This window comes from Heteronotia binoei, chromosome 8 (genome assembly GCF_032191835.1).
Source record: "Heteronotia binoei isolate CCM8104 ecotype False Entrance Well chromosome 8, APGP_CSIRO_Hbin_v1, whole genome shotgun sequence".
Lineage (NCBI taxonomy): Eukaryota > Metazoa > Chordata > Lepidosauria > Squamata > Gekkonidae > Heteronotia > Heteronotia binoei.
In genome coordinates, this window is record NC_083230.1 from 132,059,525 (window position 1) to 132,085,338 (window position 25,814).

General features: G+C 50.4%; 1 protein-coding gene across 1 annotated transcript in view; it reads left to right on the forward strand.

Moving 5' to 3' along the window:
• Window positions 1-25,814, forward strand: part of SHANK3 (SH3 and multiple ankyrin repeat domains 3) — a 613,814-nt gene that overhangs the window by 562,910 nt on the left and 25,090 nt on the right. Inside the window, 1 exon segment of the mRNA XM_060246058.1 lies at window positions 15,943-18,250. Coding sequence (XP_060102041.1) covers window positions 15,943-18,250 — 2,308 coding nt within the window.

The following is a 25,814-nucleotide window of genomic DNA, read 5'->3' on the forward strand; positions in this document are numbered from 1 at the left end:
GGACTGGATGGGCCACTGGCCTGATCCAACAGGGCTCCTCTTGTTCTTATGTGACACGGAGTGTTGGACTGGATGGGTTACTGGTCTGATCCAGCATGGCTTCTCTTTTTTGACACAGAGTGTTGGACTGGATGGGCCACTGGCCGGATCCAACATGGCTTCTTTTATGCTCTTATGTGACACAGAGTGTTGGACTGGAGGGGCCACTGGCCTGATCCAACATGACTGCTCTTATGTTCTTATGTGACACAGAGTGTTGGACTGGAGGGGCCATAGGCCTGATCCAACTGGGCTTCTCTTATGTTCTTATGTGACACAGAGTGTTGGACTGGATGGGCCACTGGCCTGATCCAACAGGGCTCCTCTTGTTCTTATGTGACACAGAGTGTTGGACTGGAGGGGCCATTGGCCTGATCCAACAGGGCTTCTCTTATGTTCTTATGTGACACAGAGTGTTGGACTGGATGGGTTACTGGTCTGATCCAACATGGCTTCTCTTTTTTGACACAGAGTGTTCGACTGGATGGGCCACTGGCCAGATCCAACATGGCTTCTTTTATGCTCTTATGTGACACAGAGTGTTGGACTGGATGGGCCACTGGCCTGATCCAACAGGGCTTCTCTTATGTTCTTATGTGACACAGAGTGTTGGACTGGAGGGGCCACTGGCCTGATCCAACATGACTTCTGTTATGTTCTTATGTGACACAGAGTGTTGGACTGGAGGGGCCATAGGCCTGATCCAACTGGGCTTCTCTTATGTTCTTATGTGACACAGAGTGTTGGACTGGATGGGCCACTGGCCTGATCCAACAGGGCTCCTCTTGTTCTTATGTGACACAGAGTGTTGGACTGGAGGGGCCATTGGCCTGATCCAACAGGGCTTCTCTTATGTTCTTATGTGACACAGAGTGTTGGACTGGACGGGCCACTGGCCTGATCCAACATGGCTTCTCTTATGTTCTTATCGCCTATGCTATTTAATATCTATATCCGCCCCCTTGCCCAGATTGCCAGGAGGTATGGGCTTGGGTGTCACCAGTATGCAGATGACACCCAGCTCTATCTGCTAATGGATGGCCGGCCTGGCTGTGTCCCAGAGAATTTGGACCTGGCACTGCAGGCCGTTGAGTGGGCTGAAATTGAATCCAGCGAAGACAGAAGTCCTTTGCCTGGGTTGGGGCGCTCGGGGAGGGGAAATACCTCTCCCGGTTTTTGACGGGGCGCCATTGAAAGCGGTGCGCCGGGTCAAGAGCCAGGGAGTCCTACTGGAGCCTTAATTATCAATGGAGGCCCAGATAGCAGCCACTGCCAAATCAGCCTTTTTTCACCTGAGGCGGGCAAGGCAGTTGGCTCCCTTCCTAGAGTGTCGGGACCTGGCAACATTGATCCATGCAACGGTCACCTCAAGATTAGATTACTGTAATGCCCTCTAAGTGGGGCTGCCTCTGTGCCGAACCCGGAAGCTGCAGCTAGTGCAGAACGCGGCTGCTAGACTGTTGCTGGGGCTCCCTAAATGGGAGCACATACAGCCGGGGCTGCGTGAACTGCACTGGCTGCCAGTTATATACCGGGTTCGTTACAAAGTGCTGGTCATTACATTTAAAGCCCTATATGGCCGAGGACCTGCCTACCTTAGGGACCGTCTCTCCCCATACAAACCCCAGAGAGCACTGAGGTCAGCAGGGAAGAACCTGCTGACTATCCCTGGGCCAAAAGAGGCAAAACTCCAGAGTACCCGTACTCGGGCTTTCTCTGTCATGGCTCCACAGCTGTGGAATCAGCTTCCAGAAGAAATGTGGGCCCTGCGGGACTTTAAACAGTTCCGCAGGGCCTGCAACACCATCCTGTTCCGAATGGCCTTCACTGAGTAGAACTGCTAAGTAAAACTTGCTATCTGGGTAATAGGACAAAATATTAATTTTATTGTTTTTAGAATTCTAATGGATTTTAATTAATTGTAGTTAAAATGTTATATTATACAATGTATGTATTGAATTCTTGTTGTTAGCCGCCCTGAGCCTGCTCCGGCAGGGAGGGCGGGATACAAATAAAATGTGATGATGATGATGTGACACAGAGTGTTGGACTGGATGGGCCATTGGCCTGATCCAACAGGGCTTCTCTTATGTTCTTATGTGACACAGAGTGTTGGACTGGAGGGGCCATTGGCCTGATCCAACAGGGCTTCTCTTATGTTCTTATGTGACACAGAGTGTTGGACTGGATGGGCCATTGGCCTGATCCAACAGGGCTTCTCTTATGTTCTTATGTGACACAGAGTGTTGGACTGGATGGGCCATTGGCCTCTTCCAAAATGGCTTCTCTTCTGTTCTTATGTGACACAGAGTGTTGGACTGGATGGGCCATTGGCCTCTTCCAACATGGCTTCTCTTATGTTCTTATGTGACACAGAGTGTTGGACTGGATGGGCCATTGGCCTGATCCAACATGGCTTCTCTTATGTTCTTATGTGACACAGAGTGTTGGACTGGATGGGCCACTGGCCTGATCCAACATGGCTTCTCTTATGTTCTTATGTGACACAGAGCGTTGGACTGGATGGGCCATTGGTCCGATCCAACATGGCTTCTCTTATGTTCTTATGTGACACAGAGTGTTGGACTGGATGGTCCATTGGCCTGATCCAAGATGGCTTCTCTTTATGTTCTTATGTGACACAGAGTGTTGGACTGGATGGGCAACTGGCTGATCCAACATGGCTTCTCTTATGTTCTTATGTGACAAAGAGTGCTGGACTGGATGGGCCACTGGCCTGATCCAACATGGCTTCTCTTATGTTCTTATGTGACACAGAGTGTGGGACTGGAGGGGCCACTGGCCTGATCCAACATGGCTTCCGTTATGTTCTTATGTGACACAGACTGGATGGGCCATTGGCCTGATCCAACATGGCTTCTCTTCTGTTCTTATGCGACACAGAGTGTTGGACTGGATGGGCAACTGGCTGATCCAACATGGCTTCTCTTATGTTCTTATGTGACAAAGAGTGCTGGACTGGATGGGCCACTGGCCTGATCCAACATGGGTTCTCTTATGTTCTTACGTGACACAGAGTGTGGGACTGGAGGGCCACTGGCCTGATCCAACATGGCTTCTCTTATGTTCTTACGTGACACAGAGGGTGGGACTGGAGGGCCACTGGCCTGATCCAACATGGCTTCTCTTATGTTCTTACGTGACACAGAGGGTGGGACTGGAGGGGCCACTGGCCTGATCCCACATGGCTTCTCTTATGTTCTTACGTGACACAGAGTGTGGGACTGGAGGGCCACTGGCCTGATCCAACATGGCTTCTCTTATGTTCTTACGTGACACAGAGTGTGGGACTGGATGGGCCACTGGCCTGATCCAACATGGCTTCTCTTATGTTCTTACGTGACACAGAGTGTGGGACTGGAGGGGCCACTGGCCTGATCCAACATGGCTTCTCTTATGTTCTTACGTGACACAGAGTGTGGGACTGGATGGGCCAATGGCCTGATCCAACATGGCTTCTCTTATGTTCTTACGTGACACAGAGTGTTGGACTGGATGGGCCACTGGCCTGATCCAACATGGCTTCTCTTCTGTTCTTATGTGACACAGAGTGTTGGACTGGAGTGGCCACTGGCCTGATCCAACAGGGCTTCTCTTATGTTCTTATGTGACACAGAGTGTTGGACTGGAGGGGCCATTGGCCTGATCCAACAGGGCATCTCTTATGTTCTTATGTGACACAGAGTGTTGGACCGGATGGGCCACTGGCCTGATCCAACAGGGCTTCTCTTATGTTCTTATGTGACACAGAGTGTTGGACTGGATGGGCCACTGGCCTGATCCAACAGGGCTCCTCTTGTTCTTATGTGACACGGAGTGTTGGACTGGATGGGTTACTGGTCTGATCCAGCATGGCTTCTCTTTTTTGACACAGAGTGTTGGACTGGATGGGCCACTGGCCGGATCCAACATGGCTTCTTTTATGTTCTTATGTGACACAGAGTGTTGGACTGGAGGGGCCATTGGCCTGATCCAACAGGGCTTCTCTTATGTTCTTATGTGACACAGAGTGTTGGACTGGATGGGCCACTGGCCTGATCCAACATGGCTTCTCTTCTGTTCTTATGTGACACAGAGTGTTGGACTGGATGGGCCATTGGCCTCTTCCAACATGGCTTCTCTTCTGTTCTTATGTGACACAGAGTGTTGGACTGGATGTGCCATTGGCCTGATCCAACATGGCTTCTCTTATGTTCTTATGTGACACAGAGTGTTGGACTGGATGGGCCACTGGCCTGATCCAACATGGCTTCTCTTATGTTCTTATGTGACACAGAGCGTTGGACTGGATGGGCCATTGGTCCGATCCAACATGGCTTCTCTTATGTTCTTATGTGACACAGAGTGTTGGACTGGATGGTCCATTGGCCTAATCCAAGATGGCTTCTCTTTATGTTCTTATGTGACACAGAGTGTTGGACTGGATGGGCAACTGGCTGATCCAACATGGCTTCTCTTATGTTCTTATGTGACAAAGAGTGCTGGACTGGATGGGCCACTGGCCTGATCCAACATGGCTTCTCTTATGTTCTTATGTGACACAGAGTGTGGGACTGGAGGGGCCACTGGCCTGATCCAACATGGCTTCCGTTATGTTCTTATGTGACACAGACTGGATGGGCCATTGGCCTGATCCAACATGGCTTCTCTTCTGTTCTTATGCGACACAGAGTGTTGGACTGGATGGGCAACTGGCTGATCCAACATGGCTTCTCTTATGTTCTTATGTGACAAAGAGTGCTGGACTGGATGGGCCACTGGCCTGATCCAACATGGCTTCTCTTATGTTCTTACGTGACACAGAGTGTGGGACTGGAGGGCCACTGGCCTGATCCAACATGGCTTCTCTTATGTTCTTACGTGACACAGAGGGTGGGACTGGAGGGCCACTGGCCTGATCCAACATGGCTTCTCTTATGTTCTTACGTGACACAGAGGGTGGGACTGGAGGGGCCACTGGCCTGATCCCACATGGCTTCTCTTATGTTCTTACGTGACACAGAGTGTGGGACTGGAGGGCCACTGGCCTGATCCAACAGGGCTTCTCTTATGTTCTTATGTGACACAGAGTGTTGGACTGGATGGGTTACTGGTCTGATCCAACATGGCTTCTCTTTTTTGACACAGAGTGTTGGACTGGATGGGCCACTGGCCGGATCCAACATGGCTTCTTTTATGCTCTTATGTGACACAGAGTGTTGGACTGGATGGGCCACTGGCCTGATCCAACAGGGCTTCTCTTATGTTCTTATGTGACACAGAGTGTTGGACTGGATGGGCCATTGGCCTGATCCAACAGGGCTTCTCTTATGTTCTTATGTGACACAGAGTGTTGGACTGGATGGGCCACTGGCCTGATCCAACAGGGCTCCTCTTGTTCTTATGTGACACAGAGTGTTGGACTGGAGGGGCCATTGGCCTGATCCAACAGGGCTTCTCATGTTCTTATGTGACACAGAGTGCTGGACTGGAGGGGCCATTGGCCTGATCCAACAGGGCTTCTCTTATGTTCTTATGTGACACAGAGTGTTGGACTGGATGGGCCACTGGCCTGATCCAACAGGGCTTCTCTTATGTTCTTATGTGACACAGAGTGTTGGACTGGAGGGGCCACTGGCCTGATCCAACAGGGCTTCTCTTATGTTCTTATGTGACACAGAGTGTTGGACTGGAGGGGCCACTGGCCTGATCCAACAGGGCTTCTCTTGTGTTCTTATGTGACACAGAGTGTTGGACTGGAGGGGCCATTGGCCTGATCCAACAGGGCTTCTCTTATGTTCTTATGTGACACAGAGTGTTGGACTGGAGGGGCCACTGGCCTGATCCAACAGGGCTTCTCTTGTGTTCTTATGTGACACAGAGTGTTGGACTGGAGGGGCCACTGGCCTGATCCAACAGGGCTTCTCTTGTGTTCTTATGTGACACAGAGTGTTGGACTGGAGGGGCCACTGGCCTGATCCAACATGGCTTCTCTTATGTTCTTATGTGACACAGAGTGTTGGACTGGAGGGGCCACTGGCCTGATCCAACAGGGCTTCTCTTGTGTTCTTATGTGACACAGAGTGTTGGACTGGAGGGGCCACTGGCCTGATCCAACAGGGCTTCTTTGATGTTCTTAGCGTGGGAGGCCAGCAAGGAGAGGGCATGTCGTCCACGCCAGCCCAATGCAGATTTGGAGCAGAATGGAGGAGGGGGTGGCAAGCAGGCACTGTGATCAGTCCCACTGGGCCCTGCAATCTGAAGCACAAACCACGGAAGCAGCTCTTACCACAAGGAAGGGGGCTGCTGAAGCAGCCATGACTGTTCCCGGAGATGGAGCCCCATTTCCCTTTTGGGAATCCTCGATTCCCATCACCGGCCTCTGGATTAGTCTCCACAGAATACAGCACAAACAGCTGAGCCCCCGCCATGACGTGTCATCGTTTTCTCCCTGTTTGAACCCGGGGATAGTGAAAGGGAGCTGATCTTCTCTCCCCGGGATGAGGCTCTTCTCCCAGAGCTATTCCGGAATGGAGGGGGTTCCTGTGAACGGAGATGTCTAATCCTTGCCACTCTCTGTCCTCTGGCACAGAAAGCGGTACCACCTCCACCCGTCCTTCCTGCCCAGGAATGAAGTCCTCCGATTCTGATATTCTGACAATGTCCTTCTCTAACACCGGGCACTCCGACAGACCCATTTGGCACAGGGTCACCTGTCCCTTTTGTCTTCTCTTGCTCTCTCTCTCTTTTCTGCTGGGATGTCTTTGGCCAGCTCTCCATTGGCTTCGTAGCCTCATTATCTTTTTAATGTTCTATATTAAAAACAACATGCTCATTATCAGCTCTCCTTCCTAAGATGGAGGTGCGGAATGTTTAGATCTTCATCTCCAGCATGAATCACCTTGAACCCGCTGCTCCTCAGCCCTGACCGGCTGTAGCCAGAAGCCCATTGAAAGGTGGCTCCGTGACTGCTTTGCTATCTTATTGCCTGCAGTCTGGCTCCATTTTGGTTCATTGGCACATTCACCAGCCTCACAGATCGGATGGGGAGGGACGGTGGCTCAAGGGTAGAGCATCTGCTTGGGAAGCAGAAGGTCCCAGGTTCAATCCCTGGCATCTTCAACTAAAAAGGGTCCAGGCAAGTAGGCATGAAAAACTTCCAACTGGAGAGCGACAGTGGCTCAGTGGTAGAGCATCTGCTTGGTAAGCAGAAACTCCCAGGTTCAATCCCCGGCATCTCCAACTAAAATGGGTCCAGGTAAAGAGGTGTGGAAAACCTCAGCTTGAGACCCTGGAGAGCCACTGCCAGTCTGAGTACACAAGACTGACTTTTATGGACCCAGGGGGGTCTGATTCAGTGCAAGGCACCTTCATGGGGAAGGGTTGTGTGGCTCAGTGGTAGAGTGTCTGGTAAGCAGAAGTTCCAGGTTCAATCCCTGGCATCTTCAGCTAAAAAGGATCCAGGCAAGTAGACGTGGTAGAGAACTCACTGAAAATGTCAAGACAGTGTGCGATTGCAATAAAAAAGGCCAACGCCATGCTGGGTATTATTAGGAAGGGAATTGAAAAAAATCAGCCAGTATCATAATGCCCCTGTATAAATCGATGGTGCGGCCTCATTTGGAATACCGTGTGCAATTCTGGTCACCGCACCTCAAAAAGGATATTATAGCATTGGAAAAAGTGCAGAAAAGGGCAACTAGAATGATTAAAGGGTTGGAACACTTTCCCTGTGAAGAAAGGTTGAAATGCTAGGGGCTCTTTAGCTTGGAGAAACGTCGACTGCGGGTGACATGCTAGAGGCTTACAAGATAATGCATGGGATGGAGAAAATAGAGAAAGAAGTCCTTTTCTCTTTTTCTCACAGTACAAGAACTCGTGGGCATTCAATTAAATTGCTGAGCAGTCAGGTTAAAACGGATAAAAGGAAGTCGTTCTTCACCCAAAGGGTGATTAACATGTGGAATTCACTGCCACAGGAGGTTGTGGTGGCTACAAGCATAGACAGCTTCAAGAGGGAGTTAGATAAAAATATGGAGCAGAGGTCCATCAGTGGCTATTAGCCACAGTGTGTGTGTGTGTGTATTTTGGCCACTGTGTGACACAGAGCCTTGGACTGGATGGGCCACTGGCCCGAGCCAACATGGCTTCTCTTATGTTCTTACGTGACACAGAGTGTGGGACTGGAGGGGCCACTGGTATGATCCAACATGGCTTCTCTTATGTTCTTACATGACACAGAGTGTTGGACTGGATGGGCCATTGGCCTGATCCAACATAGCTTATCTTATGTTATTATGTGACACAGAGTGTGGGACTTGAGGGGCCATTGGCCTAATCCAACATGGCTTCTCTTATGTTCTTATGTGACACAGAGTGTGGGAATGGAGGGGCCACTGGCCTGATCCAACATGGCTTCTCTTATGTTCTTACGTGACACAGAGTGTTCGACTGGAGGGGCCACTGGCCTGATCCAACATGGCTTCTCTTATGTTCTTACGTGACACAGAGTGTGGAACTGGAGGGGCCACTGGCCTGATCCAACATGGCTTCTCTTATGTTCTTATGTGACACAGAGTGTTGGACTGGAGGGGCCACTGGCCTGATACAACATGGCTTCTCTTATGTTCTTACGTGACACAGAGTGTGGAACTGGAGGGGCCACTGGCCTGATCCAACATGGCTTCTCTTATGTTCTTACGTGACACAGAGTGTGGAACTGGAGGGGCCACTGGCCTGATCCAACATGGCTTCTCTTATGTGACACAGAATGTGGAACTGGAGGGGCCACTGGCCTGATCCAACATGGCTTCTCTTATGTTCTTATGTGACGCAGAGTGTTGGACTGGATGGGCCACTGGCCTGATCCAACATGGCTTCTCTGATGTTCTTATGTGACACAGAGTGTTGGACTGGAGTGGCCACTGGCCTGATCCAACATGGCTTCTCTTATGTTCTTCCATGGCACAGATTGTTGGACTGGATGGGCCATTGGCCTGATCCAACATGGCTTCTCTTATGTTCTTCTGTGACACAGAGTGTTGGACTGGATGTGCCACTGGCCTGATCCAACATGGCTTCTCTTATGTTCTTATGTGACACAGAGTGTTGGAGTGGATGGGCCATTGGCCTGATCCAACATGGCTTCTCTTATGTTCTTATGTGACACAGAGTGTTGGACTGGATGTGCCACTGGCCTGATCCAACATGGCTTCTCTTATGTTCTTATGTGACACAGAGTGTTGGAGTGGATGGGCCACTGGCCTGATCCAACATGGCTTCTCTTATGTTCTTATGTGACACAGAGTGTTGGACTGGAGTGGCCACTGGCCTGATCCAACATGGCTTCTCTTATGTTCTTCCATGGCACAGATTGTTGGACTGGATGGGCCATTGGCCTGATCCAACATGGCTTCTCTTATGTTCTTCTGTGACACAGAGTGTTGGACTGGATGTGCCACTGGCCTGATCCAACATGGCTTCTCTTATGTTCTTATGTGACACAGAGTGTTGGAGTGGAGGGGCCATTGGCCTGATCCAACATGGCTTCTCTTATGTTCTTATGTGACACAGAGTGTTGGACTGGAGGGGCCACTGGCCTGATCCAAAATGGCTTCTCTTCTGTTCTTATGTGACACAGAGTGTTGGACTGGATGGGCCACTGGCCTGATCCAACAGGGCTTCTCTTATGTTCTTATGTGACACAGAGTGTTGGACTGGAGGGGCCACTGGCCTGATCCAACATGGCTTCTCTTATGTTCTTATGTGACACAGAGTGTTGGACTGGAGGGGCCACTGGCCTGATCCAACAGGGCTTCTCTTGTGTTCTTATGTGACACAGAGTGTTGGACTGGAGGGGCCACTGGCCTGATCCAACAGGGCTTCTTTGATGTTCTTAGCGTGGGAGGCCAGCAAGGAGAGGGCATGTCGTCCACGCCAGCCCAATGCAGATTTGGAGCAGAATGGAGGAGGGGGTGGCAAGCAGGCACTGTGATCAGTCCCACTGGGCCCTGCAATCTGAAGCACAAACCACGGAAGCAGCTCTTACCACAAGGAAGGGGGCTGCTGAAGCAGCCATGACTGTTCCCGGAGATGGAGCCCCATTTCCCTTTTGGGAATCCTCGATTCCCATCACCGGCCTCTGGATTAGTCTCCACAGAATACAGCACAAACAGCTGAGCCCCCGCCATGACGTGTCATCGTTTTCTCCCTGTTTGAACCCGGGGATAGTGAAAGGGAGCTGATCTTCTCTCCCCGGGATGAGGCTCTTCTCCCAGAGCTATTCCGGAATGGAGGGGGTTCCTGTGAACGGAGATGTCTAATCCTTGCCACTCTCTGTCCTCTGGCACAGAAAGCGGTACCACCTCCACCCGTCCTTCCTGCCCAGGAATGAAGTCCTCCGATTCTGATATTCTGACAATGTCCTTCTCTAACACCGGGCACTCCGACAGACCCATTTGGCACAGGGTCACCTGTCCCTTTTGTCTTCTCTTGCTCTCTCTCTCTTTTCTGCTGGGATGTCTTTGGCCAGCTCTCCATTGGCTTCGTAGCCTCATTATCTTTTTAATGTTCTATATTAAAAACAACATGCTCATTATCAGCTCTCCTTCCTAAGATGGAGGTGCGGAATGTTTAGATCTTCATCTCCAGCATGAATCACCTTGAACCCGCTGCTCCTCAGCCCTGACCGGCTGTAGCCAGAAGCCCATTGAAAGGTGGCTCCGTGACTGCTTTGCTATCTTATTGCCTGCAGTCTGGCTCCATTTTGGTTCATTGGCACATTCACCAGCCTCACAGATCGGATGGGGAGGGACGGTGGCTCAAGGGTAGAGCATCTGCTTGGGAAGCAGAAGGTCCCAGGTTCAATCCCTGGCATCTTCAACTAAAAAGGGTCCAGGCAAGTAGGCATGAAAAACTTCCAACTGGAGAGCGACAGTGGCTCAGTGGTAGAGCATCTGCTTGGTAAGCAGAAACTCCCAGGTTCAATCCCCGGCATCTCCAACTAAAATGGGTCCAGGTAAAGAGGTGTGGAAAACCTCAGCTTGAGACCCTGGAGAGCCACTGCCAGTCTGAGTACACAAGACTGACTTTTATGGACCCAGGGGGGTCTGATTCAGTGCAAGGCACCTTCATGGGGAAGGGTTGTGTGGCTCAGTGGTAGAGTGTCTGGTAAGCAGAAGTTCCAGGTTCAATCCCTGGCATCTTCAGCTAAAAAGGATCCAGGCAAGTAGACGTGGTAGAGAACTCACTGAAAATGTCAAGACAGTGTGCGATTGCAATAAAAAAGGCCAACGCCATGCTGGGTATTATTAGGAAGGGAATTGAAAAAAATCAGCCAGTATCATAATGCCCCTGTATAAATCGATGGTGCGGCCTCATTTGGAATACCGTGTGCAATTCTGGTCACCGCACCTCAAAAAGGATATTATAGCATTGGAAAAAGTGCAGAAAAGGGCAACTAGAATGATTAAAGGGTTGGAACACTTTCCCTGTGAAGAAAGGTTGAAATGCTAGGGGCTCTTTAGCTTGGAGAAACGTCGACTGCGGGTGACATGCTAGAGGCTTACAAGATAATGCATGGGATGGAGAAAATAGAGAAAGAAGTCCTTTTCTCTTTTTCTCACAGTACAAGAACTCGTGGGCATTCAATTAAATTGCTGAGCAGTCAGGTTAAAACGGATAAAAGGAAGTCGTTCTTCACCCAAAGGGTGATTAACATGTGGAATTCACTGCCACAGGAGGTTGTGGTGGCTACAAGCATAGACAGCTTCAAGAGGGAGTTAGATAAAAATATGGAGCAGAGGTCCATCAGTGGCTATTAGCCACAGTGTGTGTGTGTGTGTATTTTGGCCACTGTGTGACACAGAGCCTTGGACTGGATGGGCCACTGGCCCGAGCCAACATGGCTTCTCTTATGTTCTTACGTGACACAGAGTGTGGGACTGGAGGGGCCACTGGTATGATCCAACATGGCTTCTCTTATGTTCTTACATGACACAGAGTGTTGGACTGGATGGGCCATTGGCCTGATCCAACATAGCTTATCTTATGTTATTATGTGACACAGAGTGTGGGACTTGAGGGGCCATTGGCCTAATCCAACATGGCTTCTCTTATGTTCTTATGTGACACAGAGTGTGGGAATGGAGGGGCCACTGGCCTGATCCAACATGGCTTCTCTTATGTTCTTACGTGACACAGAGTGTTCGACTGGAGGGGCCACTGGCCTGATCCAACATGGCTTCTCTTATGTTCTTACGTGACACAGAGTGTGGAACTGGAGGGGCCACTGGCCTGATCCAACATGGCTTCTCTTATGTTCTTATGTGACACAGAGTGTTGGACTGGAGGGGCCACTGGCCTGATACAACATGGCTTCTCTTATGTTCTTACGTGACACAGAGTGTGGAACTGGAGGGGCCACTGGCCTGATCCAACATGGCTTCTCTTATGTTCTTACGTGACACAGAGTGTGGAACTGGAGGGGCCACTGGCCTGATCCAACATGGCTTCTCTTATGTGACACAGAATGTGGAACTGGAGGGGCCACTGGCCTGATCCAACATGGCTTCTCTTATGTTCTTATGTGACGCAGAGTGTTGGACTGGATGGGCCACTGGCCTGATCCAACATGGCTTCTCTGATGTTCTTATGTGACACAGAGTGTTGGACTGGAGTGGCCACTGGCCTGATCCAACATGGCTTCTCTTATGTTCTTCCATGGCACAGATTGTTGGACTGGATGGGCCATTGGCCTGATCCAACATGGCTTCTCTTATGTTCTTCTGTGACACAGAGTGTTGGACTGGATGTGCCACTGGCCTGATCCAACATGGCTTCTCTTATGTTCTTATGTGACACAGAGTGTTGGAGTGGATGGGCCATTGGCCTGATCCAACATGGCTTCTCTTATGTTCTTAAGTGACACAGAGTGTTGGACTGGATGGGCCACTGGCCTGATCCAACATGGCTTCTCTTATGTTCTTATGTGACACAGAGTGTTGGACTGGATGGGCCATTGGCCTGATCCAACATGGCTTCTCTTATGTTCTTATGGAAAGGAGCAAGGAATTGTGGGCTTCTTGCTAACTCTGATTTCATAGGATTCTTGTACCTCTTTGGGCCATTTTGACACAAAATAAAACACAGTGGCACCTCAAAGACCGATAACTTTTATCTGTATTGAGCCTTTAAAATGCTGCTGGACTTTGTTTCATTTTTCTATAGCAAACTCACAGGGCTGCCCCTTTGCAGTCCTTTTGATACAAACCAATGAGCGACAAAAGGGACCAATTGCCTCTTGTTCACAGCCTGCTATTTGCTTTTGTATTTTAAATTATACTATTGGACGACACACAGAGAGGCTTTAGGATCAGCCATTGTAATTCCCTGTATCTTTGCCAAGGGATTCTCAATGAGATAATTACTAATAATGAGCATCAATTTGCAAGTGACTCACTTAAGAGTTTAGGTCTGGAATTAAGGCTGATCCAGAAGTCCAGTTAATAAAATCACAAAGAGATTTAGAGTGCTCAGATAAAAGGCATAAAGGCATTTGGGGCAAAATATCCAAGTGAAGCCTCCAACTTGTTTCCAGTTCCAAGGGCAATGAAGCCTCAGTTCCATTGCAGTGGAGCCACACCAGATGCATCCCTCCTACCTCCGCATTCCCACTTCCGCCTGTGTGACGGAACGGCCCTGGTTTGCCTACCAGACCCCGTTCCCCTTTTTGGAGGGAGCTATTTCTCCTCCGGCCCCTTGGGCTCGCTGCCACCACCTGCTCAGTCTAGGCGTTCAGATTGAGAGGGACAGGACTCCCAATCCCCCTCTCCAGCTCTGAGGCCAGGCATCAAGTTCCTCTGCCACCCTGTACTTGGGTATCACAGAGACCACAGCACTTCTTCGGGGAACCCCTGGAGGATTGGCACCTTATCCAACTACATGCCTTCCCCCTTTCCCCCTTTCATAAAGCAGCGTGGTCTACAGCGGTTGGGGATCTATGTGGTACAAAGTTTGACTGCCAGCATTCAAAACAGTAAAAATATTTAATTAGAAGAGAAAAAGAAAAGAAAAAAAGCAAAACAAAAGCAGTTGCATGTAAAAGTTTAGCACAGCATCCGAACAACAATCAGAAGGACAAATAAAAGGTGGATTCAAACGCATCCTCCCGTCCCTGGTCTAACCTTGCCCTGCCTTGTGGATGACTTCCTCGTTCTGACTTCCTGGAGTCCTCCTCTCCCTCAGGAGAAGGCCTCTCCCACAGTCAGGAGCCCACAGACTGACAACCTCTCTCCTTGAGGGCCAGCCAAGAACTCACCTTTTCCCGCCTCACTCCAATAAAAAAAGAAGAACTTCCTGCCCCTCTAGGAGGCTTTCCCCCTAGAGTTGATGGTTTAACTCCAGAAGGGAGGAGGGAATGAAGAAGGCTAGGCCACAAAGCCTGCCTTAGCAGTTTCATGTTCCCTCCCAACCAAGCACCACCATTAACTAAGATGGTGTTTCTTCACAGCCTGCAACAAGGGATGCTTTTGGGTCCCCAGCATTTAGGCCCTCCTGATTGCCCCATCAATCAAAGGAGCTTGTCTGGCAGGCACATAGAATCATAGAGTTGGAAGGGATCTACAGGGTCATCTAGTCCAACCTCCTGCACTATGCAGGAAATTCACAAACCCCTCCCCCTAAATTCACAGGATCCTCATTGCTGTGAGATGGCCATCTAGCCTCTCTTTAAAAACCTCCGAGGAAGGAGAGCCCACCACCTCCCCAGGAGGAAGCCTCTTCCACTGAGGAAGCGCTCTCACGGTCAGGAAGTTCTTCCTAATGTTGAGCTGGAAACTCCTTTGATTTAATGTCAACCCATTGGTTCTGGTCCTCCCTTCTGGGGCCACAGAAAACAATTCCACACCATCCTTCAAGTACTTGAAGATGGTGATCCTATCACCTCTCAGCCACCTCCTCTCAAGCTAAACATGCCCAGCTCCTTCAACCTTTCCTCATAGGACTTGGTCTCCAGACCCCTTACCATCTTTGTCGCCCTCCTCTGGACCCGTTCCAGCTTGTCTATATCCTTCTTAAAATGTGGTGCCCAAAACTGAGCACAAGACTCCAGGTGAGGTATTACCAGAGCAGAATAAAGCGAGACCATCACTTCACGTGATCTGGACACTACACTTCTGTTGATACAGCCCAAAATTGCATTTGCCTTTTTAGCCACCACATCACATGTGGTGGACAGACTCTGTGAGTCTGTCTGTAGCAGCAGAGAAGAGACAGAATCCAGGAGCATCAACAAATTTGTGACAGGGGATGAAGTTTTGTGAAAGCTCCTGTCCTGCCAGTGGCTTTTCTTTGTAGCAGGAACTCCTTTGCCTATTAGGCCACACATCCTGATGTAGCCAATCCTTCAAGAGCTTCCAGGGCTCTTCATACAGGACCGACTGTAAGCTCCAGGAGGCTTGGCTGCATCAGGGGTGCGTGGCCTGATATGCAAAGGAGTTCCTGCTACGAAAAAAAGCCCTGCCCATCAGCACCTTTCCCAGCGCTTGATGGGTCTTCTGCCCAGCTGGGGCTTCTGGTGTTCCATTGGAGATGCGATTGGTTGTGCAGATGTTCACAAACATGGCCTCGGCAGCAGCTGCCACCACAGCACAGGAATCTTCACTGTGTGGCGGAAGGTGAGCTGTGGCTGCCATTCTGTGTCCGTCTCTGCCTCTTACGGCAGCCATTTTGTGGCGGCACCTACATTCTGTGGCAGCCATTTTGTGGCAGCTGCCTGTGTTAGAATTCCAAAAGTTCCCACAGGCTCAAAAAGGTTGGGGATCCCTGATGTAGATGTTTGACTGTCGACGCACTTTTGCCCCTTTTGTTCGGCGACTCTGACTTGACTGTTGTGCTGTTTTGCAGGTGAAGATGAGAAATTTGCTGCCTCCATAATGGATGGGAAATTTCCCAGAAGCACCTCAATGCAAGATACTGTCAGAGAAGGGCCTGGCATCCCACCCCCACCTCAGACTGCTCCACCCCCTCCACCTTCCCCTTATTATTTTGACACGGGCGCACCCCCCTCCTTCTCCCCCCCTCCGCCCCCAGGAAGAGTCTATGACACCATCCGGTCCAGCTTTAAGCCCAGCTTGGAGGCCAAGCTTCACGGGTTGCCCCAGGTCATCAGTGCCGCAGAGATGTACGACCAAGCAAGGACTCCTGTCCCTTACCCCGAAAGGCAGAAACGGGCCCGTTCCATGATCATCCTGCAGGACTCCTCCCACATCCCCGTGGAACCCACCGACATCCCCCGGCCCGGCCCTTCTGCCACACCCCCCGAGAAGCTGAAGCGGAAGGGCCGGGTGGTCGACAACCCCTACGCCAACATGGGCCAGTTCAACGTCAGCCTCTTTGCCCCCACCAAGCCCCAGAGGAAGAAGAGCCCCTTGGTGAAGCAGCTGCAGGTGGAAGACGCCCAGGAGCGAGCAGCGTTGTCCGTGGCGGGGGGCTTCGCTCGGGAGCCGTCCCCCACCCGACGCAGCCACCGCCTGAGCGGCATGGAGTACCAGTCGCAGGTGGACCCCGCCAGCCTCCCCTTCACCACTGCCATCGCGGGAGTCATGAAGGACAGGGAGCGACGCCTGGATGAGAAGCGGAAATCCACTGTCTTCCTCTCCGTCGGGGCCATCGAGGGGAGCCCCCCCACCATCGAAATGCCATCTCTGCAGCAGTCGCGGTCCATCGACGAACGGCTGCTGGGGAGCCGGGATGTGCTCCTGCCTTCGCCCGTCTCAGCTTTAAAGCCATTGATCAGCAGCTCCTCCTCGACATTCATCCACCCGCTCACGGGGAAGCCCTTGGACCCCAACTCTCCGCTGGCACTTGCGCTGGCCGCAAGGGAGCGGGCGCTGTCCACCCAGGTCCCCTCCAGAGGGCCCACCCCGATCCACAGCCCAGACTCCGAACGTGCCGCACCCCTGTTTGTGGACATCCAAACCAAAGAGCAAGAGAGGGGGGAGCTGGAGGGGCTCGTCTCACCTGCGTATTCGCCTGGGGCCAAGGCACCAACTCCGGGCACCTTGACTCCCACACAAAGCCACTGGGGGATACCAACAACTGTGAGGAAAGAGGGCGAGGCACGAGCCGAGACGCCTGTCAAAGAGGAGAAGAAAGCTGAGGACAAGAAGTCTATGATCATCAGCATCGTGGACACGTCCCAGCAGAAGACAGCGGGTCTCATCATGGTGCACGCGACCAGCAACGGCCAAGACCTTGGGCTGGAGATGAAGGAGGAGAAGCCGCCCGTCCCAGAGGCTGGTGCAGAGCCTGCTGAGGTGCCCGCCGTCCCTGAGGCCCACCCCAGCCCCGTGGCGAAGGCTCCCATCAGCCCAGTCTCTGACAAGACTCTCGGACAAGGCAGTTCAGAAGAAGAAGTGGAGCCGTACACGGTCACACTGCCACCTGCCCAGCTGTCTTCGAGTGACGAGGAGACCAGGGAGGAGCTGGCCAGGATCGGTCTGGTCCCTCCCCCGGATGAGTTTGCAAACGGGGTCCTGGTCACCACCCCCGGCACACCTATCAGCCAGCTGGCTGCTCCAGCAGTTGCCACGCCATCCATGCCAGCGGCAGCAGTAGCACCTTCTACCACTGGTGGAACACCCTCAGGGAAGCCCTCTGATGCCCCCACAGCCCCGGAGTCTGCCGCAGACTCAGGAGTGGAAGAGGTGGACACCAGAAGTTCAAGTGACCATCATCTGGAGACCACAAGCACCATCTCCACCGTCTCCAGCATGTCCACATTGTCCTCAGAGAGTGGGGAGCCCACTGATACATACACTTCCTTTGCGGACGGACAAACTTTTATACTCGAGAAGCCACCAGTGCCTCCAAAGCCAAAACTCAAGTCCCAGCTCAGCAAGGGGCCGGTTACTTTCAGGGACCCACTTCTGAAGCAGTCTTCGGACAGCGAGCTAATCTCCCAGCAACACGCGGCCATCCTGGCTTCCGCCAGCATTGGCCGGCCACGCTACCTCTTCCAGCGAAGGTCCAAGCTGTGGGGGGACCCCCTGGACAGCAGGCCAATCCATGGGGCTGAGGATGACAAACCAACTGTGATTAGCGAGCTGAGCTCTCGGCTTCAGCAGCTGAACAAGGACACGCGCTCCTTGGGGGAGGAGCCCGCGGGGGGTGTGATAGACCCCGGAAAGAAGTCCCCGGTGGTTGCAGCACGGTAAGCCCTTGCAGGGGCGGGCAGGCAGAAGGCTCAGGCTTCCCCCTTCCTCTCCCAGGAAGCGAGGGACCTTTAGCATCTAGCGAGGGGACGGCCTCAGTGGAACAGACAGGGCCCCTCACGAATCTTAGGGGAGAGTTGGCAAAATACAAAGCACCAAGAGGTCGTAGTGACTTCACATCCGGCCACCGGACTGTCCCAACCCACCCATCGCATCGCATCACACGTCCCTTCTCCATCTTTGCCCTCTTTCCATCTTCTTAGGCTGCGTCCAGACCTTTCCTCCCCTCTACTTCCATTTCAGTTTTGTTCCCTCACTGTCCTCAAACTAGAACCCTTGGTGTGTTTCCTGTCCATGTGCAATCTTGAATTTCAGGTGCTTTTAGGGGTTTCCCCCTCCCCCCCCATAGCCAGTAGTCTTGAATTTGTGCGTTTGGACCCAGGTGCAGCCCCGCACATTTTGCCAGAGGGGAGAATCTGGGGTGTAGTGACTGAGTTTTCAGGTTATGAAGGAGCCCAAAGAGTTTCTTGTGAAGGAAGGGGAGGAACCACTGGTCAGTCCTCCATGGCAATCACTTTCATTGCCCTTCCTACTCCTGCGGCTGGGCTATAAAGTGCAGACCGCAGAGGCTCATCATGCATTAATGGTGGCTCAGTGGAGGAGCATCTGCTTGGCAAGCAGGAGGTCCCAGGTTCAATCCCCGGCATCTCCAACTAAAAAGGGGTCCAGGCAAGATAGGCCTGAAAAACCTCGGCTTGAGACCCTGGAGAGCCGCTGCCAGTCTGAGTAGACAAGACTGACTTGGATGGACCCAGGGGGGTCTGATTCAGTAGAAGGCAGCTTCATATGTTCTATTATTAGGGGAGGAAGGGTGGCTCAGTGGAGGAGCATCTGCTTGGGAAGCAGAAGGTCCCAGGTTCAATCCCTGGCATCTCCAACTAAAAAGGGTCCAGGCAAGTAGGCATGAAAAACCTCCGCTTGAGACCCTGGAGAGCCCCTGCCAGTCTGAGGAGGCAAGACGGACTTTGATGGACCGAGGGGGTGATTCAGTATATGGCAGCTTCATAGGTTCATATCTAGGGAGGGAGGGTGGCTCAGTAGTAGGGCATCTGTTTGGTAAGCAGAAGGTGCCAGGTTCCATCCCCAACATCTCCAACTAAAAAGGGGTCCAGGGAAGTAAGCGTGAAAAAGCCTGAGACCCTGAAGAGCCTCTGCCAGTCTGAGTAGACAAGACTGACTTGGATGGACCCAGGAGGGTCTGATTCAGTAGAAGGCAGCAGCTTCATATGTTCATATATGTACCTGCCCTGGGGAGACAGAGTTTGAGATCACATGGCGGGTGCTTCCTCCTTGGAATGGTGACCAGGATGGCCCTCACAATAATGATCAAATGAAAAAAGAACACAGTAGTGAAAAGCTTAAGAAGTAACTACAAAGGAACTGTGTTCAATATTGCTACAAAATCACACAGATAATATTTGTACAGTATCAACAACACATAGCAAAGAATAACAAGTATCAAAAGTCCAAAAGGCTCCGTTTTTAATAGCACTAGCACTTTTAAAAATTAACTAATTTAATTTTAAAGCTTAACCAGATTTTAACTAAATGCTGATAATGTTTAATGTAGTTTTATTTACTTGTATAATTTAACTCTGAACCATGTTGTTAGCCGCCCTGAGCCTGCTCCGGCGGGGAGGGCGGGATACAAATAAAATTTGTTGTTGTTGTTGTTGTTGTTGTTACAAACAATGTCCTTGAAATGTGGCAGGTATTTTGCTGCCGGGAAGTTTCCCGACTTTGAATTTTGTAAAGCTGCATGGCTGGGAGGGTGTATTAATCGGAACCCCAAAAAGGAAAAATTTCTTGTATGAGTGTGAATAATTAGACCAATAGAATGATCCTTAAGTGGAATCAGACTGCCTGACGAAGGGCTGCACTCTGAAACGTGCCAAGACATCCGGAAACCGCCGTATATCTCAGGAGGCTTCTATACATTAGATTATACCTATTTGGGAATATTCCCAGCAAAATACCTGGAGGAGGGTTTTCTGCCACATTTCAAGGACATTGTTTGTAATGAGCCTTTTGGACTTTTGATACTTGTTATTGGTTTGTTATGTGTTGTTGGTATTGTATAAAACACACAATAATGAAACATGGGCAGAGGGACTGGTGAGACCCCTTCTGGACAAAGGATGGCCAGGTTATGCCAGTGCTAGAAATCTCTGAGCCAAGATTTTATTTTATTTATTTACTTTCCATTTATATCCTGCCCATTCCAAACGGACTCAGGGCGGCTAACAATCATATAAAACCCAACATTTCAATTTCAAATATAAAACAATAGGACAGTCAGTTATAATTTCAATTTCAAATATAAAACAATAGGACAGTCAGTTATAATTTAAAACAATTTAAAACAAAGTATTGGTACTATACAGAGTATGCAATTTATCTGTTGGTGGTCCTTCTGATGGAGTTGCCCAGTAAGAATAAAAGCGGCAGCCTTCTCTCCTAGTTGTTATAGGCCTGTTTAAGCAGTTTTACATGTTTTGTGGAATTGGGAGAGATCCCACAGAGCTCGTATGGCCTCAGGGAGTGCATTCCACAGTATTGCGGGGTGGGGAGCCAGAGTCCTTGGTGCTCAATGAAAATAGTATGTAACTCAGAAACAGGGTGGAATAGAGGAAATTTCAGAAACAGGGTGGAATAGAGGAAATTTATGGGTTCATTCCTTGTTATAAACTCTATAGGAAAAACCAGGAAGAACGAGTTTGGGGAGGTGTTGCATTGTACATCAAAGAGGGCATAGAATCCAATGGGTTAGAAAGAAACAGGGAAATTAACTCCCCAAGAGAAGCAGTGTGGGCCCTAAGAGTTCCTTAAAACTGGAGAGCCAGTTTGGTGTAGTGGTTAAGTATGCTGACTCTTATTTGGGAGAACCGGGTTTGATTCCCCACTCCTCCACTTGCATCTGCTGCCATGGCCTTGGTTCAGCCATAGCTCTGGCAGAGGTTGTCCTTGAAAGGGCAGCTGCTGTGAGAGCCCTCTCAGCCCCACCCACCTCACAGGGTGTCTGTTGTGGGGGAGGAAGGGGAAGGAGATTGTAGGCTGTTCTGAGACTGTCCTTGAAAGGGCAGCTGCTGTGAGAGCCCTCTCCAGCCCCACCCACCTCACAGGGTGTCTGTTGTGGGGGAGGAAGGTAAAGGAGATTGTGAGCCGCTCTGAGACTCTTGGGAGTGGAGGGCGGGATATAAATCCAATATCATCTTCTAAAAGTGGGGGTGTTCTGGTGCCCACCTGATCAAACCCTTGAGACTGATCTTGAAATGGAAAAGAAAATAAGGGAGGTGGCTAAAGCAGGAAATGTTATTATGCTGGGAGATTTCAACTACCCTCACATTGACTGTTTAAACATGTGCTCGAGTCATGCTGTAGAAATGAGGCTCCTAGACATCATAAGTGCACTGGAGCAGTGGGTCACAGAACCAACCAGGGGGCCCGTGGTCTTGGACTGGGTTCTCATCCGTTCTCTGGACCTGACCTGGTGAGAGATGAAGAGGTAGTTTCACCAGTTGGGGACGGTGATCACGGTGCTGTTAAGTTCCTCATTCGGGTCAGTGGGCAGTTAACCCTAAAGTCCAAAATTGTAACGTTTGATTTCAAAAGAAGGAACTTGACAAAAAGGAGATGAATAGTTTTTTTTTTTAAAAAAGGAAGCTGAAGGGGCCACACAAGAGAACCAGATCCCTAGAGGGGTGCTTGGAAGCTATTTAAAACCACATTAAGTGAAGCCCAGGTAGAATGCATTCCACAGGTTAGGAAAGGCACTGCCAAGTCTAAAAGAAGGCACGTGCGGTTAATAATACAAGTCAATGGAGTTATAAAAAGCATAGGAGCTTCTTTTGAAACGTGGAAGGTCTGTCCCAATGAATTGAACAGGAGAAATCATAGGCTCTGAGAAAAGAAAGCAAGTCCATAGATAGGCACGCAGAAAGAGATTTTGCGGAGCAGGTTGCTAAAAGCATCCCTATAAATGAAAAAACATCAGGGTGAAACTGTGCTATCAAAACATATATGTAATAGGGAAAACCCTTTTGGCCTCTACTTCTGAATAGACTCTGCGCCTAAATAATCTAAATAAACAATATAAATGTGCACAAAAGGCACTCTAATAATCCAAAGCGTCTACCTTAAATAGACTGCAATGTGAAACACTAGAGTGCACGCAGGCACTTAGGCATGACCTCTATTCTCAAACAGTCTGCACCAAAATGAATTCAAAACAGCCTGCAAAAAAATCACAGGCACTTTTAGAAGGTTGAGAGCCAGTTTGGTGTAGTGGTGAAGTGTGCGGACTCTTATCTGGGAGAACCGGGTTTGATTCCCCACTCCTCCACTTGCAGCTGCTGGCATGGCCTTGGGTCAGCCAGAGCTCTCTTATCTGGGAGAACCGGGTTTGATTCCCCACTCCTCCACTTGCAGCTGCTGGAATGGCCTTGGGTCAGCCAGAGCTCTCTTATCTGGGAGAACCGGGTTTGATTCCCCACTCCTCCACTTGCAGCTGCTGGAATGGCCTTGGGTCAGCCAGAGCTCTCTTATCTGGGAGAACCGGGTTTGATTCCCCACTCCTCCACTTGCAGCTGCTGGCATGGCCTTGGGTCAGCCATAGCTCTGGCAGAGGTTGTCCTTGAAAGGGCAGCTGCTGTGAGAGTCCTCTCAGCCCCACCCACCTCACAGGGTGCCTGTTGTGGGGGAGGGAGATAAAGGAGATTGTGAGCTGCTCTGAGACTCTTGAGTGGCGGGTGGGATATAAATCCAATATCTTCATCTTCTTCTTCTGCTGTAGACACATGAACCAAAATCATAAGAGAACAGGCTGTAATGAAGTCTTTCATCCAGATTGTACACAGAAACGTAAAAGAAGCCAATTATCCCACTTCACAGTCTTGCTTGTTCAGTCCACTGTTTTTTCAGTGAGGTGTAGGATAAATAATAAGTTCATCCAAATTAAGCCAGTCTACGTTAGCCGGTGTCAAACGTTTCGTTGCCTTTTTCAAGACTGGTGACTTTTAAGTGGAACCCAAAAATCCTGTCTCTTTCTCGCAAGGCTCTAGCTCATTCTTTGTAAGGCATCTAGCATCTTCCCTAGTAGGAGAGGCTAAAGAAGCTGGGACTTTTCAGTTTAGGAAAGAGATGACAAAGGGGGGAGGGAAATGATAGAGATTTATAAAGGGTGCATGGGATAGAGAGTTGTCGAAGAGAAATCTTTCTCCCTTGCCTTTGCCCAGCATCTATTTTGTCTGTTCCAGCTCCATGTTGTTTCCACTTCCAGGCCAGGCTGTATCGTACAATCATGATTAGGGGGTGAAATTAAAGAGGGGTGTCTGGTTTCAAACACATTTGGGCTGTCCTGGTCCATCGGGCCCAGAAGGGAGTGGGCTGCAGTGAGCTTCTTGCCAGGGGAGGCGGTGCTGGTTCTGAGCAGCCTCCCCTCCGCCCCCGTCAGCTGACCCCTGAACCAGCTGTTATTTCCAGCTGCTGTAACCCAGCCTGTGCCTGTTGCAGAATCGTGCTCTGGATAGTTCCCCAAAACAGTGCCCAGTCTTGGACTCCCAAGCTCTTCCACGTTGGAACCCAAAAGTTCCTCCATGGTGAGCCCATCCAGTCTCACGCAAATCGTCCCAGGAAGCCCCATTTTGCATTTCTGTTGGAGATTCATCCTCCCTGTTGCCCACTCCCCCCATGAGGTACATTTCCCTTTGGACATCTTCCCCCCCACACACACACACACCCCTTTCTCAAGACTGATGTCGTAGGGCAACAGGACATGGAGATGACGTGATCTCCAGTGTGAAGCCCCCAGTATGAATTCCCATATGCTGCAAACAAAAAGCCCTCTTGCCCCTCAATCCAGAATGCTTGCCTTCTGTAGGCAGCTGTTGCAGGGACAAGGTGAGTGTAGAAAGTGGCATCAGGTTGCAGGCAACTTGCAGCAATGGTGTAGGGTTTCCAAGGCAAAGAGACATTCAGAGGTGTTTTGCCGTTGCCTGCCTCTGTGGAGTGGTCCTGGACTCTGCTTAGCTTCTGAGATCTGATGAGATCAGACCAGGCCAGGGCAAGAAGCCCGAAGAAGTGGTTTCCCGTTGCCTGTTTCTGCACAGCAACCCCAGACTCCCTTGGCAGCCCCCCATCCAAGTACTCGCTAGGGCTGGCCCTGTTTAGCTTCTGGAATCTGACCGCAGGGGTTACAGCTGCGTAACATCTGGGAAGTGATGGACCAGCTGCCGCTTTGTTTCTGAGCTTCCTTGGGATTCGACGCCCTTGAGTGGCTTCGCCTCATCTGGAAACCTCACTGACCCGCTGGCCCATTGGTGGAGCTGGCAAAACCCACTCCCATGAAAGGGTCTGGAGTCCAGTCAGGTTGCAATTGATGCTGCAACCAGCAGACTTCTGAAGCGAGGGCTTGAGGCAGCGTGTGTGTCTGTGTGTGTGAGTTTGTTCGAAATATTTTTATGTCCAATTTTCCTGGCAGCATAGGAGCCAAGGCAGATAATTACAATGAGTGTAATATACGTTAAAACTTTACACGTTCAAGCATTGACCAATAACAATATTAAAACTACACTAAATTAACTCATTTTCTTTAAAGTCTGCTGGTTGCAGCATTTTTTTTTTTTAAAAAAATCTTATTTACAGCCAGGAAAACATTACCTTTTCTCCAGACTCAGAAAGGGTCTCCAAGAATTCCACTTTATAGTGTTATCACTATAAAGCTGGCCATGTTTAACCTGGAGAGGCGGCTGAGAGGTGATAGGATCACCATTTTCAAGTCCTTGAAGGGCTGTCATCTAGAGCAGGGGTGGCCAACGATAGCTCTCCAGATGTTTTTTTGCCTACAACTTCCATCAGCCCCAGCCATTGGCCATGCTGGCTGGGGCTGATGGGAGTTGTAGGCAAAAACATCTGGAGAGCTACCATTGGCCACCCCTGATCTAGAGGACGGTTTGGAATTGTTTTCTGTAGCCCCAGAAGATTGGACCAGAACCAATGGGTTGAAATTAAATCAAAAGAGCTTCCGGCTCAACATTAGGAAGACCTTCCGGACCACTGCAGCAGTTCCTCGGTGGAATAGGCTTCCTCAGGAGGTGGTGGACTCTCCTTCCTTGGAGGTTTTTAAACAGAGGCTAGATGGCCATCTGTGGATTTCGGGGGAGGTGAATTTCCTGCATTGTGCAGGGGGTTGAACTTGATCACCTTGGAGGTCCCTTCCAACTCTAGGGTTCTATGATCAGAAAGCCCCAGAGAGAGTAGAAGCCCGAAGCCCTCTTCTGGTTTGGGGCAGCTTCTGAAAAAGCCTCTGCCGAATAGGCTTTGGCCAAAAGAGGCCCTGGCTGTGGAACTTGCTAGGAAGGCTGGAGCTGATGTCTGGGAACGCCCGGGAGGTGGTTCTTCAAGTATTTGGCCCCCCGGAAGGGCTTCACAAGCGCTAATCAGTAGCCAGTGAGGGGACAAAATAGGATTAGCATGGCCCCCCTCCCAGATGACGTATGAGCAGAC